Below are 18,147 nucleotides of genomic sequence, written 5' to 3'. Positions count from 1 at the left end.
ATTCCCCACAAGCAGCAGAAGAGCAGCAGCTGAGCTGCACAGGGGCGGGGGAAGCAGCCATCACTGAGGACGACGACCTTGACGAGCTTTTGTTGGAGCTCACAGAAGAAGAACTGGAAGGAGAAACCGATGTCAATGATGAGGATGTGGATGAGCTCCTTCTGGACATGTAAAAAACATGACGGCGTAACACCATCGCCTGATTATATACAGGCTGCCCAGGGAGGTTGTGGATGCCCCGTCCTTGGAGGTGTTCAAGGCCAGGTTGGACAGGGGGCCCTGGGCAACCTGATCTAGTAAACGTGTATGTTTGGTGGCCCTGCCAGGCAGGGGGGTTGGAACTACATGATCCTTGAGGTCCCTTCCAACCCGGGTCATTCTGTGATTCTGGCTCCACTCAGGAACACCCCAAATCCAAACCCAGTGTCTGTAGCGCTGTCCAAACATTCCTCATACTCCAGCAGCTCAGGGCTGTGCCCACTGCCCTGGGTAGGCTGTTCCATGCACAATGTAAGGACTCACATCAGTCAGTATTTCTTTGACAGTAACTTTATTCTGGGCAGGAGACTTGACAGAGAAGGAATAACACAAACATTTATAACGTTTTTGAACAAAAAAACACTGAATAAACGAGAACCGTTATTTCTTTATAATCTGACTTTAGCAATTCCATGCTCTTCGTGTAAGTTCAAAACCGTTTTCCCTGATGAAATATCCCATGTGCACCAACAGCCCTACCCAGATACAGAATCACCACAGGACACGTGGCATTGTGGCTAATATTATGGCACTGACAGAAGACTTAGGAAGATCTGGATGGCAGAGGTGAATGAGGCCGCTGGCACATTCCTTTATTCCCAGCAGTCATTACTACACCTTATGCTTAAGGCTGAGAAGAAGCAAACAGCACAATTCCAACAACGCTTTGCATAACAATGCTGCTAAATGTTACAACACAAAGTAGGAGGCTACATACGATATATTCTGATATGCTGCTTGTCCAGCTCTCAGTGTAACCAACAGGCTGCACTCAATGCATGTCACTCAGTCAGGATAATCCTTACTGAAAAAGAACATCCTCAACATCCTTTCCTTGAGTAAAGGCTACAAGAGTGCTGCCCATATACCACCATTTTGCAGTTCTCCCACCTTGTTAAGCTAAAAGTAGCAGAAGTCATTCTGAATGTCAAAATTATTAGCTTTTTTTCCCCACAGAATATAGGCTTTTATTCAGGATAGGAGGAGTTGTGGCAAACAAAAAACAAAGAAAACCCTACATTTTCTAACACTTTTGCTGGACTGGCCAAGACTGAACACCACAAGCAAGAAAACAGGGCTGGGCTGATGGAGGTTCAGATATACACAGGCCGAGTCTGTATTCATCCTGTATCACTTTAAGCACTTGGAGCGGTCCCCATCATTAACAGAGAGAGGTCTGGGCATCTCCAGGAAAGTCCTCAGGTCAGCTGCACATCTCGAGATGTGATTCTCACTCCTCCCTGCTTTGCAAGAAGCTCAGGCACATGTGGGTAGGTAGGATGAGCCCAAGCCTCAGCAGCGTGCTCTCATGACTTGTCTCCTTTCATTGGAACTGTATGTATGGAACAGACTACATAAACTGCCTATATAGGTCTAGGGATGCTTAGGATAGGTTCAGGCTATTTCCTCTTAAATCGATTATTCAGCAAAAAATAAAATAAATTAAATGCTATCTAGATATAAATACAGATATTTATTTCCACCAACAGAAACAACCACCTTTCCAGTTTCTAACACAAATATACATATTTCCCTTTCCACTTACCCAAACACAACATCAGCATGTGGCTTAGAATTGGAATGGTCATTGCTATGCATTAATATTGCTGCTATGGAAGCAGTTGCGTATAGTTTGCTGTTAGCACTTGTTCTTAACAAATGCCTGGCGTAGCTGGACATGGCAAGTCTTAGGCACATGCTTTCTTAATGCATAGACACTTCTGGTCCTTTTTGCCTTGTGGATTCAGTCAGTAAAAGCCAACAGTGACCAGAGCCCCTCCAGGTTCCCCATAGCACTGAGCCAGCAGCTTACTATGGGGAGGTGTTTCCTGAGTCCCGTGTGTCCTCATGGAACGAACTGAGAAGGCCGGGGTGTGTTACCAGCCTCCATCCCACAGCAGGTGCCCCTCACGGGGCATGCAGATCCCCCACTGAGGACATCACTGGCACACTTCTCTCCTTCTAAGCAGCCAGATGCCAAGAACCACAGCTGCTCCGATCCCTTTAGACACCTCATCAACTCCAGACCAGCCCGATCCATTCATAAAATGAGTTTAGATGAGGTTTCCCCAAAGCTGAGCATTTCTGTACAGTTCTGTGGGATGATGTGTTTTCACAGCACGTTTCAGCTTTGAAGGTGCTCATCCAAAAATGCAGCTATAAAAGACGTTCTCCCACAGCACTGTAACCATCTCACCTACAGGACTCATCTTCTGTGGAAGGAGGTGAAGGAATAGCCAAACACTATGACCAAAATGAAGCATTTGCTGATAGCTGAACTCTGGTGCTGCTTTCCAGTGCAGAAACGACCTTCCTTTCCTAGAACCCACTCATTCATTTTCTCCTTCAAACTGAATTGTTTTTAGCAGTCTCACGTAAGGCCTCATTCTCACCCAGTAGAGTCTGAGGGCCTAATTTACAGCAACTGATGTACTCTTCACATCACAAGTGAAGACATACTGAAATGAAGAAGAATTGAAGCTTGAACATATCCAATTGCTCCAAATTTACTTTCCCCCCCCCCCAGAGTCATTAATACAGTTAAAAAAATTAAGTCAAATGCATAGATACTGTTTCCTTAAACTCTGCTGCTGGCATCTCGCTAATACTTTTAGCTTTGTAATTCTCAATACCGCCTTACATATGCATTTGGATCTTCTGTTCCCGACAACAGCAAAAACAGAACCCGGTGTTTCTCCCTATTAGCCATTAGGAAACACTTAAGGAAATTTAAGAGAGGTAGGTCCACATTCTATTTCATAGAGAACAACACCAAGAGGTAACTTTGAAGCAGGACAAACAAGCAGTGTCAGGAAACCAATCTACTGATTATCCTTTACAAAACAAGATTACCCAGCTTTGGTAAAAGCAAAAGAAAGGAAAGCTGGACAGTGGACCAACAAGAGCCTTGTGAAATTCAAATAATAAATACAAGAAAGAAAAGCTTCCCACTGACTTGGGACTTCCAGCAGTCTCTCAGTGGCTGCAGAGGAGACGTTAGGCTGTTGCTCACTCATTCCTTTGGTGTCCAAAGCAAACGAGTGCACAACAGCAGCACTGTGGCATCAAGACGCGGCATCGCCACAATTGAACAATCTCACTTAGCACATAAGCTTTAGAAAACATCGTAACGAATGCCCCTTTCCTCACTCTTCTCTTCCAACACAATATTGCACCACTTTGCTTTTTTTTTCCTAAAAACTCGTTTTTATAAAAAATGTTGAATCCAATGAAGGAAAAGTTACAGTTTAAAAAAGTTTGTTATAAAAACGTATCGTATCAAAATGCCAAGATCTTTAAAGCCATATATACAAAAGGTATCAGATCTATGAAAATAATTGGACCCAATTATATAACAAAAGTTCATACAAAAAAAAAAAAAGGTACAAGATCGCACTGAAATTAATACAAATGAAAGTTAAAAAACAAAAGCAAAGTGACCTTCAGAAAGGTCTCGACCGTAGAAGATTTGCTTCTCTTAAATTTACAAGTCTATAGAACAGTAGAAAACTGTCACGTGTCTGTCACCATTTGGGAAATAGGCGCTGCTGGGAGAGCACTGCAGGTGTCACCGCTGAGCTCGGTACTTCGCAGACCAGTCAATGCGGCCATGGATCGGCTGAGCTGGGGGTGGGAGCTGCGTTACCCCGGGGGTGCTTTTAGAAGGTGAATTGAATGGTGGCCGTCCAAGATGGGGTTTCGCTGACGTCAGAGGAGCATAATCTAAGGGAGGAAAGGAGACTCCAAGAGGTTAAGGTTAATCAAGTGGCTGTCCATGCTGAAAGACAACTGGATGCAGATGTAGATCTTCACTTCTTCGGGAAACAAGCATCCTTTTTTAATAGGATTTGTTGATGTGAAGCAACATGTGTGATCCAAACCTTAAAACCCTTAAAATCTTAAAACAAGAAGCACCTAGAGTGCACCTTAGAGTCGTGAGGCCCTGCAACAGGCTGCCCAGGGAGGTTGTGGATGCCCCGTCCTTGGAGGTGTTCAAGGCCAGGTTGGACGGGGCCCTGGGCAACCTGATCTAGTAAATGTGTATGTTTGGTGGCCCTGCCAGGCAGGGGGGTTGGAACTACATGATCCTTGAGGTCCCTTCCAACCCGGGTCATTCTGTTATTCTGTGATCACCTACACCATGGATTGGTAAGTGTGAATTCTGTGCCAGGTCTCGCATCAGACTCTATGTTCCATTCCAATGTCCTTATTGGTTAACAGCTGTGGTTAAAACACATAGTTCATAAACTAAATAAAACTAACTCTTTTATATACAAAGTTCTGCAAGGCTCCGAGCAGTAGTTCCAGTCACTCAAATAACTACAAATAAAGCACGGATCTATAACATAATGCTGCATATACACAGAATAACCAAAGTAACGAGCAAGGGACCAAGATGATGATGGTACCACACTTACTTGAAGATGGATCTGCAATTGGTGCTAACTGAACTCTCTGCCCAGCACAGCCTGCTTCCTTCTTCATAAATGAAGGGATATAACCACCAGTTAGACCATTTGATCCTATAGGACCTGAAAGAAAATGCAAGGAACAGCTGTGGTCAGTGCAGTACATCTCCTGCACAGGTAACAAAGGTGCAAAGTGATGGGCCGCACTTGAGATGAAAGCTGATCAGGGACTGATAGAAACAAGAACTTTTCCAAAGATACCTGAAGTCCATGGATCCTCTGTATGCCTCTGTTTATTCCAATAAACTGGAATAGACTCATGTACCAAACCTGGCAACTCACTACCAAACTTGTCTCTACCATAAGAGAGAACAGCTTTGACTGACCTTTTGGATAACCTTTGTCCCTTTTGAAAGAAAACAGTTTTAAATAAAATCATCTAGTCATAATACAGCCGTACGCTAAAGAAGTCAGCATGGACAGACTGAGAGCACACATTCCTGTAACACTACAGAGCAGCAGAGCAGTGGAAAACACACTGTGGGAAATGATGGCAATGAGAAGGGGAAAACCTAATGACTTCCTATGAAGCTAACAAGAAAAATCAAATCAAATCAAATCAAAAAGTGGTAGAGGAGCCAGGAAGGAGCCTGGCTGTGTATATAAAGGTTCTCATGTAGTTTAGCTATTTACATTCAGCCATGCAGCTCATTACCAGGCTTAATAAAAGGAACAGGCACACTAGCATGATCTTTGGAGATGGCAATGTAGTAGAAATGGGGGACCCCAAAACACAGCTATGTGGAACTGTGGGGCCATCTTACCTGAATTTATCCTGTTAATACTTCCTCCTAAAACTGAAGCTTTTCCAGGCAAACCAGAACTGGGCCAGGGATTAGATGGAACTTCCTTGCTTGAAGTGGAGACCACGTTATTTCTTGTGTTTACTCCTATCGCAAAAAAAGTAACAATTACACGCTGAAAATCTCATTACACAGACTTGCACACATCCCATCTGATGCACAATTTTGAAGTAACTATTAAGTTCAGTGAACTCAACCAAAACCTTTTCACCCTACCATGCCTCTGGGTTACTTCCCATCCTCTCATATTCTATGAGAGGCCACAAGCCCACCTCCTGAAATTATACTTGTGTAAAGAGTCCCATTAGCGTCAATGGCTGTTTACGCCAAGGGCAGAATCCTTACCATTGAGGCCACCCGACTTCAGTGCTAGTCTCAGTATAAGTGGAGGTTGCTATTCTGGCATTCATCTCCTCCACAGAGACAGGTTTTGGATTCTATAAAATCCTAAGCTACGGCAAAGCATATTCCCATTATCAGCTAGCTTCTGTTGTTTGTGGTATTACATATCCACGAGGCAAGTTCAGGGCACTATTATTCCGAGTCTACAAGATCAGCCTTATTCTTCTTAGGGAAACAGGGAATATCCTGGCACATTATTACACATTTTTGAATACACTTTGAAATACTGAAGAGCATCTGGCTGGAGGAAAAAATGCCAGCATCCCCTTCACATAAACTGCATCCATCTCGGTTGCTAGACTGCTAGAATGTAGTCTGCATTATAGCCACCTGCAAAAGCAAGAGTGGTCCTCCTCTCTTTTCTTTAAGCAGTAGCCCCAACTCCACAGGCTCAAAGGATGAAGAATAATGTATCTGTGACTATTTCATACTATTGTTGGAATCACAAGAGGAAAAAGGAATTAGTATTTTTTTTACTAACCAGGTAGATACCTAGAATGTCTCAGGTAGTGCTGCTTTGCTGCAGAAACATGCAGTGTGGGAGTATCCTGCCGTGGGAAGAGAGCATGGGATGGTGCACTGCTGCCAGAGCCAACTGCATCCAAGGGCTTCAGGTCCAGAATGCTTTCAAATCTATAACCCAAAAATTGCTACGCTTAGTCCAATACTTATAGTATATGTTTATCCAACAGTTGACCTTCTCTCCTCCATCTCATCTCCAGGAATCATTTCCTCACTGTGTTCGCTACAGCATAAACACACAGACAACAGGGAATATATTCAGCCTGATGCCATATGAGTGCTCCTGAAAACCTGACCTGTGCTTGTAGCTCCCTTATAAATGGTTTAATCAGTTTCTATATCTCACTTAAGTTTTTCTCGACTGCCTTTAATCCATGGAAAATGCAGCTTAGGGTAATGCAAAACGTGTGGAATACACTGAAACAGTTCACAGGGCAAAAAGAAAACACATATTAAAAGATTAACCTGATTAAGCATTATTTTCAGCAGGGAAAAAGAAGCAAGGAATTGCTTAGAGACATGCACTGCTCATGAAAGAAGATGCTGCAACTGAAAGGTCAGCACTCAACAAGAAGCCATGACAAAGTAATAGATAGGAAAACTGCACATTCTTGACTGGCATGAATGTTTCTAGATCCATAGAAAGCATAAAGAGCAACATTATGGAGAAAAAAAAAAGAGAGAGAGAAAAATAAAAAATGATTGAAATATAAGGAAATAAGTTCAAATATAACAAAACCCAACTTACCTACAAATAGTTTCATCATTCTGCCTCTTTTTGTTTTTCAAGTCCACCCTCGTGACAGAAGAGCTGAAATCAAGGTCTTCCAAGTCATCCCACTCTTCAGAATTCTTCACTGGCCTAGCAAGATGTCCCCACCTTCGCCTGGCTTTTGGTTTAAGTTCACCATTTATGTTCTCAGTCCCAGTAGATGCTTTCTATTACAATGATTGGAAAACAAAACAAAACAAAACCCCAGACATTTACAACATGAACCAGGTGAGAAGACTAAAGCGTCTTTTTTCCTGTCTTAAAGGACAGGACTGGTAGCAGAGCTGTAGCAGAAATCTAGCCTTCATTAAGCTTGCTAAGAACACAGTGTGTAGCCTATAGACATCACTACTTATCTTCTCCTTTTTATCCTACACCATAATATCTTACACTGACAGAAGAATAGATTTTTCAGGTCCCATTTCCAATTCTACTTATCTCTCACTGCACAGCTTCAGAAAAACTAGCTCACTCTTGAGTATTATTTCTTGATCCATCTTGGGAGTACCAAACCACAATTACCTTCATGTTTTCACAAGCCCGTACCTAGACATTTATAAAATATATTTTACTTGTGGCAATTGAACTTAGTGCAAATCAGTACATGGCCAGTACAGACAGACTTAAGTAAAAACTAATTGCTTGCAAGAAGCATTTACACTTCTTTAGTCACCTAACCAGCCTTCTTTAATCAGAAGAAGTGGCACGTTCTTGTTCTGAAAAGGAACCTGTTGTCTTCCATGGCAAGTACAGAAGCTTGAACAGACTAGCTGTCCTGGTCACGTAATCTGGAAGACTCAAATGGTCTAAAGTAACACCTCACCATCTCAATTCAATACCATTTAGTTCAGTACTTTTTTCTATGGAATCAAACCCATTAGTACTCCGACTCCTGTACATCATTTCAGTCAGATAAAATCATCCTTCAAATATGCTACTCCACAAAGGGAAACATAAATGCTCTGAAATGAGAAATCAACTTGCTTGTTTTATAGCAATCAGGTTTAGATTTCAACATACTAACTTCCAGTTTATGATAGATATCAATTGCTGCTGTTTTTTCCCCATTTCCTATACTTTTAGCACAATATAAGAATCTTATGCAAGAGAACAAGTAAAAAACTAAACATAACTAAAGAAAATCTGTATGCTAGACGAACCTTTACCTGTTGTGGAACCTTATTGTGAATTGCAGGCAGATGAACCTGGTTTGATTTGTCCTCCTGTAAATATTTACTGTGATCAGTCCCAGAGTTGTCTTTCTTACATGGATAGACCAAATGTTCAGAAGTTTGGCTTTGCTGAAACGACCGTGAAGAAATGCGGGCATGGGATTTTGAAGGAGGTTGTGCTGGAGGAACAGGCTTAATATGCAGAGATGATTTATCATGGAGTTCCTTTTGTCTCGTCAGCTCTTGAAGGCCTAAAGCATGTCCAACCTGGAAGTACGGATATCGAAGCGCCTAAAACATAATGAAGATGTTAGGAGACAGCTTAGGAATCTACAGTTTTTAAACTTACTCTATGGGACAGCACAAATTTTATTTCAGTTTTCTGGGAGTAGAAAACAACAGGTGCTCCTATCTGAACACCAGGAAATACTTTGAGAATGACTAAGCACTGGTACACAGAAGCTTTGGAGGAGTCTCCATCCTTGGAGATACTCAAAAACTGTATGGACATGGTCTGTGCAGCCTGCTCTGGGTGGCCCTGCTGAGCAGGAAGGTTGGAGCAGATGGACTGAGAGGCCCCTCCCAACCTCAGCCGCTCTGTGATTCTGTCACACATATCAACAGCAATGAAAGTACAGCACCACAGCCTTCAGCACATCCTGCCTTTATAATTGACTGTGACTGTGTTATACTTCATGTAGGTGTACATACACAGCAATCACGCATTTGATCATTGAGGACACACCTCAAGAAACCGATGCTGCATGCAACAGATTAATAACTTCTCTTTGCCTTGGGAATTGTTCTTGGCTTCTGCTCTTTCCCCTTCCAAGAACTGCATTCTTGAGCAACTGTTGAATACCTGTCTATACACAGTGACTTGCAGTGGAAACAAGAGTCATATGCAGAAACAAGAAAGAAAACAAAATCAAACCTGGCTCGCTGTTGGCCGCTTTTTGGGGTCCCACTGCAGCATGTCTCTCATCAGTTGCACTGCCTCACTGCTAGCATTAGGTATGAGGGTTTTTAAGTTGTTAGGTACACACTGAGGCCAGCGAAAATTCATGGAGGATGAAAGCTGGTAGCCTTCAGGCCAGTCATTCTGAGAAAACAAAATTTCCAAACACAAAGAAAATCCAAGTGTAAAATATCATAGTGCCTAAAAGCACTAGCATATATTCTCTGATCAGTTACAGACTGCAACCATTCAGTGGCCAGCTAAAACATTTTGAAGGTTTCACTAAGAATTTTCACCTCAAAGCTCTAGTGGGAAGTAAGGGCTTTATATTTGATCATGTCATGCACAAATGTGAACAGGACATAGGAGCTGGCTATGCTTTTTTTATCCTCTTGAAGTATAGCATGAAATGAAAGAAACAATGAAATTTCAATGTCAAGATAAATCACAGTCCAATGACTTAGTTTGCTATTGAGGAGTCTATTTCTCCTCTACAAATCAATTTTTACAGTATAACTACATCATGCTTATGTAGTAAGCGTAAAGTCAGGTAAAATTCTATGTCTTGCAGATCATTATTGCAGAGTGAAATGTTACTACACCTACCTTCTTTGGTGTCCCCAAAACTTGGCAAATTTTGAATATTGTATCAATTTCACTGGCGCCTGGGAAGAGAGGCCTCAGTGTGTAAACTTCTGCCATTATGCAACCAACAGCCCAAATATCTATTGGAGAGCTATAGCTGGTGGATCTAAGAAGGACTTCAGGAGCCCTGTACCTGTGAGAGAAGAATAGAGAGAAACAAATTGTAATCATCAACACAATTCAAATCCAGTTTATTGAAGCTTTTTTCAGCATAAATACAAGTTTCACAAAAAGGATGAACCAGGAGAGGTATTATATTCTGCCTAAGTGTTACAGATGCTTATTTACGAGCTTCGTTTTAAGACCTGCAGATTCCCACAACATCAAGAAATACTTGCACTTACCATCTTGTGGATACATAATCAGTGTAGGGAGGTCTAGATCGGATTTCTCTGGCTAAGCCAAAGTCTGCTATTTTCACAAGTTCTGGTCCCATACAAAGGAGGTTTTCAGGTTTCAAATCTCTGTGAAAGAATCCTAAAATTCAAATGAAATATTGATGTGCATTGCAATGGCACACTCAGCTGTTACCTTTACTTCCACCTACATTGTTTTAATTCTTACTGCTGAAGCTTGAGTAGCACCACACAGAGCTGAATGGTTTCAATGCCCAAGAAAGCCACTCAGTATAATGATTGTTCAACAGTCTATGAAGAACTAATCAACTATTTTATAACAATTCTGAGCACTCAGGCAACTCCCTTTCAGGTGACTCTTCCTTTAAAAAAAATACAAATACTATTTTAATGTTAGCTTTATTCTGATAGAAAGTGTGCAAGGAAATGATCAAAACTTCCTACTTCAAAGCTTTTTTAAACAATAGAAATTGAAATAGCAGGTAACTTTTGTACTTGTAAACTGTTTTTTCCCCCATATGAGAACTTCTTAATAGTCTGCAGGCACTGATATCATCCTGTCAGGCAGTGGATCTCAGTATGTTTTTTTTTCTTTTTCTAGAGCTCTCTGCATTCAGCAAATAATAAACAGAGTAAGATATCCTTTATTGTCAATCTCATGTGACATCTAAATCTACCAGGAGTATGGCCATTAGCATCAGACAACTTATAGAAGATGGCTAGCTGCCCATTACAGAATGTGGAAATATACAGAAAAGAAACTAAGCAAACCTCCAAAATGCAACATCAGGCAGCTATAAAATATGGATACCTGCCCTCTATTTTCTGTAACCCAAAGTTCTAGTTTAGTGTTACCTGCAGAATCATAGAATAGCTCAGGTTGGAAAAGACCTTACAGATCATTGAGTCCAACCATAGCCTAATCATACTACCCCAACTAACAACCCTCAGCTAACTCATGTCCCTGAGCACCACATCCAAACGGCTCTTAAACACATCGAGGGATGGTGACTCAACCACTTCCCTGGGCAGCCTATTGCAGTGCTTAATAATCCTTTCCATAAAGAAGTGTTTCCTAATATCCAGCCTAAGCTTACCCTAGTGCAACTTGAGGACATTTCCCCTTGTCCTGTCACCAGTGAAAAGAGATCAACCCCACTCTCACTGCAAACACCTTTCAGGTATTTGAAGAGAGCAGTAAGAGAGCACTCTTCTGATCACTCCCTTAGTAATGTATTTGTACTCACTGAAACAAACAAAAGCACAGAGATCACCCCACTCTAACTCAAAGTATTTACAGCTAAAACATAGCTTACCATGTTTATGGATAAACGCAAGCCCTTGCAGGATCTGATACATAATATTCCTAACTGTAGCTTCAGGAAACAGTTTGTTTCTATAGGACAAAAAGGAAAAAAAAAGAGAAAATAAATGCTAATTATTAGGTTTACAACCTAATACCTTTATCTGCTACCACCTTTATCTGCTCCTACAGCCAACTTCTCAGACTTCCTTAGTTTTTGAAATTACAACAGAAAGAAGATTCCTCTACGGTCCCTTAACACAGAAATAGTACCTCAAACTAAGATGTAAGAAAATTATCCTGACCAATTGAATCTTTTGAATGAGATGTCTGACCAGTCTGAGAGCCAGCTAAACTGAAGAGAACATGATGCACGACATACTTCCAGACATCTGCCTTTTTTTTTTTGGTTGTCATAAGGAGGTAGACTATATTCAGCATTTCTATGAATTTCTGTGATAATGCGTAGAGATCACTGGTCTGGATGTTAGGCACTAGAATTATTTTCTTAAGCTTGGTTATTTCATTCAATTAAAGATCAGCATCTGCACCTATATGCACAATTTAGTGAAAGTTGTGAAAGCAATCTACAATTAGGCCATTCACAGTTACTATTTCAATCACTTATTATTTACTTATTTGAGAAAGCCAAATCAGAAGGGTAGGAAGTAACTGCCTCTAATAGAAAATCATTGCCAGTTGGAGTACTTATCTAGAAATCAGAAGTTCAATGCCTCTTCAGCCTGAGAGACATTAAAAGTCCACAGTTCCTAATTTTCAAGAGTATCCATTTTATCTACCAGGCTAATCTGAGAAGAGACACTGGACACTCTCCTAAAACTGTCTGAGAAATGCTCAAAGGGGACAGACAGAGCTCCTGCTGTATCACACAGACTTAAGCCATGGTGATCTGAATATAAGCAAAATTCCAATTCCTCTGAAAAACAGCAGAAGTGTTAAAAGTAAGCTGGATGAGCACATTACACAAGTGATTAGGAGTGGGTGATGCTCTTACATACCTTTCTTTCATTAACTGATAAAGATTTTCCTTCATGTACTCAAACACAAAATAGAGATGATCATTTTCCCTGATAACTTCTTTCAGCTTTACTACGTTGGCATGGTTTAGCTTCTTCAAAGACTGGAAACAGAAAACACAAACAGGATTTTACAAGGGTCTTACTCAAGCAAAAACAAAAAGATGATTTCACTGATGCAAGAGACTTGGCTCCAAAAACTTATCATTTTAAATAATCAGACAGCTAAGAGACTAAAGACCAGATTTTCAAATATTGTTACCTGAATTGTATACACATCTCAATCAGCATAATGCACGGCTGGTCCCCCATAGATAAGCTGCCTGGCAGCACAGCAGGTACCAAAACAATGATATTTTCTCTATATGTAGCTTCCTACTGACAGAATTTGCAGCACTTGCACTGATGACAGCCAGGTCAGACTCAGAACTAAGTATAACCCTGGAAATCGTTGTTGGTTCTTCATCCTCTCTCCTTTCTAGAGTTTCTGTTCACTCATTCTTGCAGTAGCAACACAGTTGTACTAGAAGAAAACGGATCACACTGCAAGAAGAGTGACCCAGGTATGTTTGCAACAGTCTGCAAAGCCCAGAAATTAAGGGAGACCTTAAAAACATATCCTTCATGCTTTGCTAGAGTCAGAATGTCATGCTACATAACTGTCTCCAAACCAATTACCCAGACAAAAATCAGCTGCATAAACAAAGGTTACAGTTAAGTGAAGACCAGGTGTTCTCCAGCTCCACAAAACACACCACCCAACTCCAGGTTTTATGATAAGAAAGCTATCTCACTCACTCACCACTATCAGTGGAAACAACTCTATACAGCCCTATGCATTTTCTTCTTAAAACTACGGTACTTGTCTGACATTACTGTCACCCCACTCAAATGCAAAGGGACAGGAAACAGAACTGTAGCAACACCTTCCACAGTAATTTTGTGGGAGACTTTTTTTTTGCCAAAAGAGGCAGAAATAATTTGTTGTTACCCAAATACGTGTCAGAGATCTTTTAAGTCAGCCACTGAATGAAGCAAGTACCTTGACTTCCCGAAGGTTCATGCATTCCTCCCAGGAATAAAACTTTCTCTTCATTCTACAACAGTAGAGGGAAAAACAATTAATATGTGGTCAACATCAGCAGCAGTCTTAGATCCAGAAGTCTCATTACAGCTCAGGAATTCAAATCCACCTTCTAAACATAAAGCGTCATCTCCATTGTCAAAAAACTTTGAATTTTTAGACAAAGTACATTCTAGTACAATTTTAAAGCAATAGCATTATGTGGGATGCCCTATTTTGCATATGTATCCTTTGCAGAGATGTAAGAGCCATCAGCAAGTGGGAATATATAATTTCTTTCTAGTATTCTTACTCTGGTGAAGAATATAATGGTAAAAAGAACAAGGGCAACAACAGCCATGATTGAGTCAAACTAAGTTCTGAAACAAACCTACTAAAAATCAAGTTACATCATGTCATGAGCTTTCCAATTTCATCATATCCTATTAGTTCCTCTCCGGTCTATTTTGATTTCTTTGTGATTTTTATACCTAAAATTTCCCCTATGCATTTTATTTATTTTTCAGTGCCCACTGCTCCCTTGATAGTTTTCTATAGTTTCCTATAGTTTCCTTTCCCCAGGGAGGTGGTTGAATCGCCATCCCTGGATGTGTTTAAGAGCCGTTTGGATGTGGTGCTCAGGGATATGATTTAGCAGAGGGTTGTTAGAGTTATGGTACTATGGTTAGGCTGTGGTTGGACTTGATGATCTTCAAGGTCTTTTCCAACATGGGTAATTCTATGATATGGTATGATACCACACCAATTGCTTTTCCAGTTTTGCCCTTCCTTCCAAGCTCACAAGCAACTCTGCTTCAACAGGAACAAAGTGCACGACAGATCTTTTCTATCCTAATCCAAAATACAGCTGTGGAAATTACTAATGTGTAAAGCATGGTCTTACATGCTCAAACATTCTGATTGTGAATCAGCTCTTTCACATAACAAGAAACCCAGAATGAAAGCAGTATGTGTACATAGACAGAACGGCACAGATTACTGTTAGTCTGGATTTCAGAGGGAATGAGGTACCCTTTGAAGATTGGAGTCTTTGTCAGTAAGAATCCATTACTTACTATTATTGCAGTGATTTTCCAGCTTGAAATCAGTTCTTTTCACTTCTGCTCTTAGTAATGGGTTGGCATTCAAATGTAAGAGAACAAACTACTATTTTCTGGTATGTTCTGAAACATTTGAGTTTCTACCATGATGCAAAACGACAATCAAAAGCGATTCTGGCAACGCTTGGTGCAGGTAAAACATCCTCAGCACAGAGAATTTGCTGAAGCCAACTACTGACTGTTCATACAAAACAACATTGTACTGAAAGCTCTTTTGACAACTACACCCCTGGGTCAAGGCTGGTATTGCAGGAAAGTAACTGCAGTACAATACACCTCTTACCACAACCAGGACAAATAAGTCTTTTACAAACCGAGGTCATAACGGAAGCAACAGAGAAAAAAAATGAGAAAATCAAGCAGATTTCTCCAAGACTATTAAGGAAAAACATAAGCTGAAATTACTAAAATTAATAGAATAAAAAATTAATTGCCACATCAGATCTCGTTTTCTTCACCACTGCAGTATTAACAAGATACTGGGAATTAGACCATGAAATGTACGTCCTGTGTACGCAGCATGGAAGAGACTGCAGATTCCCAAAGCAGCATTGCAGAATAGTCTAAATAACATACATGCATCAGACAGCACATAGTAGCTGAGCACCATTACAATATATCTATGTATTTCAGCCTTTTATTTTCTGCTGGAGCTCAGGAGAATACACAGAACTTCTCCTGAGGAAGCATATAGAGCTCAGCTGCAAGCATGTATGTCATGTAGCATCTGGAGAGCTTGAGCCGGTACACGACTGAAAAGAAAAACTGGGACCATCCAGCATTAGCTAAGAAAGGAGAATACTTACTTTTTAATGGCTATTAGCTCCCCAGATTCAATGCTTCTCCCTAGGAGGACAGAGCCGTAGGTCCCATCACCAAGCTGTCTGATAGTTGTATACCTATTCATGATGAGGATACTTTAGTTGCAAGCGCATTTGAGTCCTTAGTGTTTCTTCTCCGACTGTAACCAGTTCTTTCTGTGGCAGCATAAACACAGAGCACTCAGGACAGTGTCAACAGTTGCAGGAATCATGTTTTCAAGACTTAGCCTTTGGTCTGAAAGCACAGAACATAATCCACTTGATTTCTGTATCCTTCCAAGATTGCTCACTTTCAGACCCCATTCTCTCCTCAAAGAAAGAGACCTCAGAAGCTATAACCAAATACCTGCCTCAGTTCCCCACCAGAAACAGACAGCTTTGATCTGGATACAATGGTTCCCCAAGTCCCCTGCAGCCACTGAGTCTGGTCCCTGCTTTCTTTTTCCTCCAGCTCTCAGAAGACAGCAGCGTGACTTTTGCCTTTTGAAACCTGCATCTCAGCAGAGGCATTCCAAAACCTTGCCTTATTTCACAAAGCCAAATGACTATTGTCAAAGGATGACATTGTTTGAACTCTGTAATCAATATCAGTGCAGAGCCACAACTCTGTATTTGCAGGATGTTGCTAAGATTCTTTGGTTTTAGTTATCTAAGCCTGCCAGTCCCACTAATACAGGAGAAACACAAATTAGGAAATAGAGTGACAACACACCCTTGGCCAGTTTTACAGATCATGTAGGAGAAAAGCAACCTGCTTCAACCTAGAGCATCTTCAAGAATGGCAATGAAGCAGGTGAAGGTTTCCAAAGAAAAGGTAAACAAGGCCCAGCCCCATATTTTGTACTGCTCACCAAAGGACCACAGAGCTGCCAGGACAGCACTTTCTCATTTTATTTGCTTTATTAGCTCCAATTCCAATTACATTGCATTTTATTGTGTTACCTTGTATTCTGCTGTCATATTCAGTAAATTAGTTTTTTTTTTTTCCCTTAGTTTACTGTCTCTGTTTTGCTTTTAGACCCATCTCCCTACCTCCTTCCCCCCTTTCTGGCGCATGGGTTCGTGGGTCCCCCTATCCCAATTAGTCACTGCACTGGGCCAAATTGGACCAGAAAACTGCTGACAACACCAGCATAGAATAAAGTGACTGATCCCACACCCAACCCCGGCAATAACTCCGTGGGTGTCCGCTTTGACTTACACATCTTTGTTTCAATTTAAAGCAAAGCACAGAGTTCACTTCCCAGGGACTCGTGGTGCCCAAGGCAGTGACTGTGCCGTGAATCCTGTGGTAAAACACACTTAGAATCCCAGCCTCACAGCACACCCCAGGCTGCAAGGAACACACAAGGACCGTGAAGTCCAGCTCCCAACTCCACACAGGACCACTCAAAAATCCAAACCCAATGAGCACTGTCCAAACACTCCCTGAACTCCTACAGCTCAGGGCTGTAACCCTGGGCAGCCTGTTCCATGTCCAATGCCCTCTGCTGCTGAATCTCTTCCTAACCCCCAGCTGCCCCTCCCCCAGCACATCCTCAAGCTGTTCCCTGATCGCTCATTTAGAAAGACGCTGGTTTAAAAGGCTGTGGGCGGATTACAGAAGGTCTGGGCACCCAGGCCACACAAATCTATACTGAGGCTGTTACTTTACCTGTTAAACCGAATAATAATGTAAAAGAACCCTGAAAAGCAAGCGTTAGACTCCCACAGATGTGCATGACACTGAAGCCAGCTGGAGCTGCGCGTACTTATTTAACAGAATCACAGAATGACCCGGGTTGGAAGGGACCTCAAGGATCATGTAGTTCCAACCCCCCTGCCTGGCAGGGCCACCAAACATACACATTTACTAGATCAGGTTGCCCAGGGCCCCGTCCAACCTGGTCTTGAACACCTCCAAGGACGGGGCATCCACAACCTCCCTGGGCAGCCTGTTCCAGGGCCTAACCACTCTTCTAGTAAAGAACTTACCCCTAACATCCAACCTAAATCTTCCTTCTTTTAACTTAAAACCATTTCCCCTAGTCCTGCTGGAGACATCCCTACGCCATCCCACAACACACGCATGCAGCCCAGTGACAGGGCTTCGCTCCTCAATGAGATGCTCCCAGGCAGAACAGCCCGGACGCCCTTTAGCACAAAGCCACCACAAAATGGGCTGTACGCGTGTTCCTCACCACACCACCTCAACACCTCAACACGATTCAGTGCCTCCTGCCCGCAGTCACGCCGTGTATCCGAGCAGCTCGCCCCGCCGCCCCACAACACAAGCGCTGGCACTACGCCTGGCGGCCCTGGGGCGGCTCTCTCCTCCAGGCCCGGCGGCTGAAGCCCGGCCCGCAGCGGCCGCCACGTCCCCGCCGGCTGCAGCGGCTCCGACCCCGAGCAACCGGGCACCTCCTCCGCTCCTAAAAACACTCAGCGCGGCGGGCACGGATAAGG

The 18,147-nt window shown here is 42.1% G+C and overlaps 1 protein-coding gene across 7 annotated transcripts in view; it reads right to left on the bottom strand.

Annotated features, from left to right (window-relative positions):
• Positions 1-533: 533 nt before the first annotated feature.
• The window catches only part of CILK1 (ciliogenesis associated kinase 1), an 18,003-nt gene continuing 389 nt past the window's right edge, over positions 534-18,147 (bottom strand). Inside the window, exons 2-14 of one of the 7 annotated variants that reach the window (XR_014944895.1) lie at positions 15,688-15,937; positions 13,740-13,794; positions 12,680-12,801; positions 11,674-11,753; positions 10,346-10,478; positions 9,963-10,134; positions 9,333-9,500; positions 8,387-8,689; positions 7,203-7,393; positions 6,425-6,565; positions 5,492-5,617; positions 4,677-4,790; positions 534-3,981 (exon numbers count right to left, since the gene is read on the bottom strand). Coding sequence is in view for 4 of the 7 variants with exons in the window: in XM_015859237.2 (XP_015714723.1) it covers positions 3,827-3,981; positions 4,677-4,790; positions 5,492-5,617; positions 6,414-6,565; positions 7,203-7,393; positions 8,387-8,689; positions 9,333-9,500; positions 9,963-10,134; positions 10,346-10,478; positions 11,674-11,753; positions 12,680-12,801; positions 13,740-13,794; positions 15,688-15,788 (1,872 nt within the window). In the remaining 3 variants the exon portion in view is untranslated. Of the gene's footprint in view, positions 3,982-4,676; positions 4,791-5,491; positions 5,618-6,413; positions 6,566-7,202; positions 7,394-8,386; positions 8,690-9,332; positions 9,501-9,962; positions 10,135-10,345; positions 10,479-11,673; positions 11,754-12,679; positions 12,802-13,739; positions 13,795-15,687; positions 15,938-18,147 lie in introns of all 7 variants that reach the window. The other 6 variants (XR_014944897.1, XR_014944896.1, XM_015859237.2 and 3 more) reach the window with 6 other exon arrangements.

This window comes from Coturnix japonica, chromosome 3 (assembly GCF_054131305.1).
Source record: "Coturnix japonica strain WE chromosome 3, WE-NBRP24, whole genome shotgun sequence".
NCBI classification, from domain to species: domain Eukaryota; kingdom Metazoa; phylum Chordata; class Aves; order Galliformes; family Phasianidae; genus Coturnix; species Coturnix japonica.
This window is presented reverse-complemented; position numbering and strand designations above follow the sequence as displayed.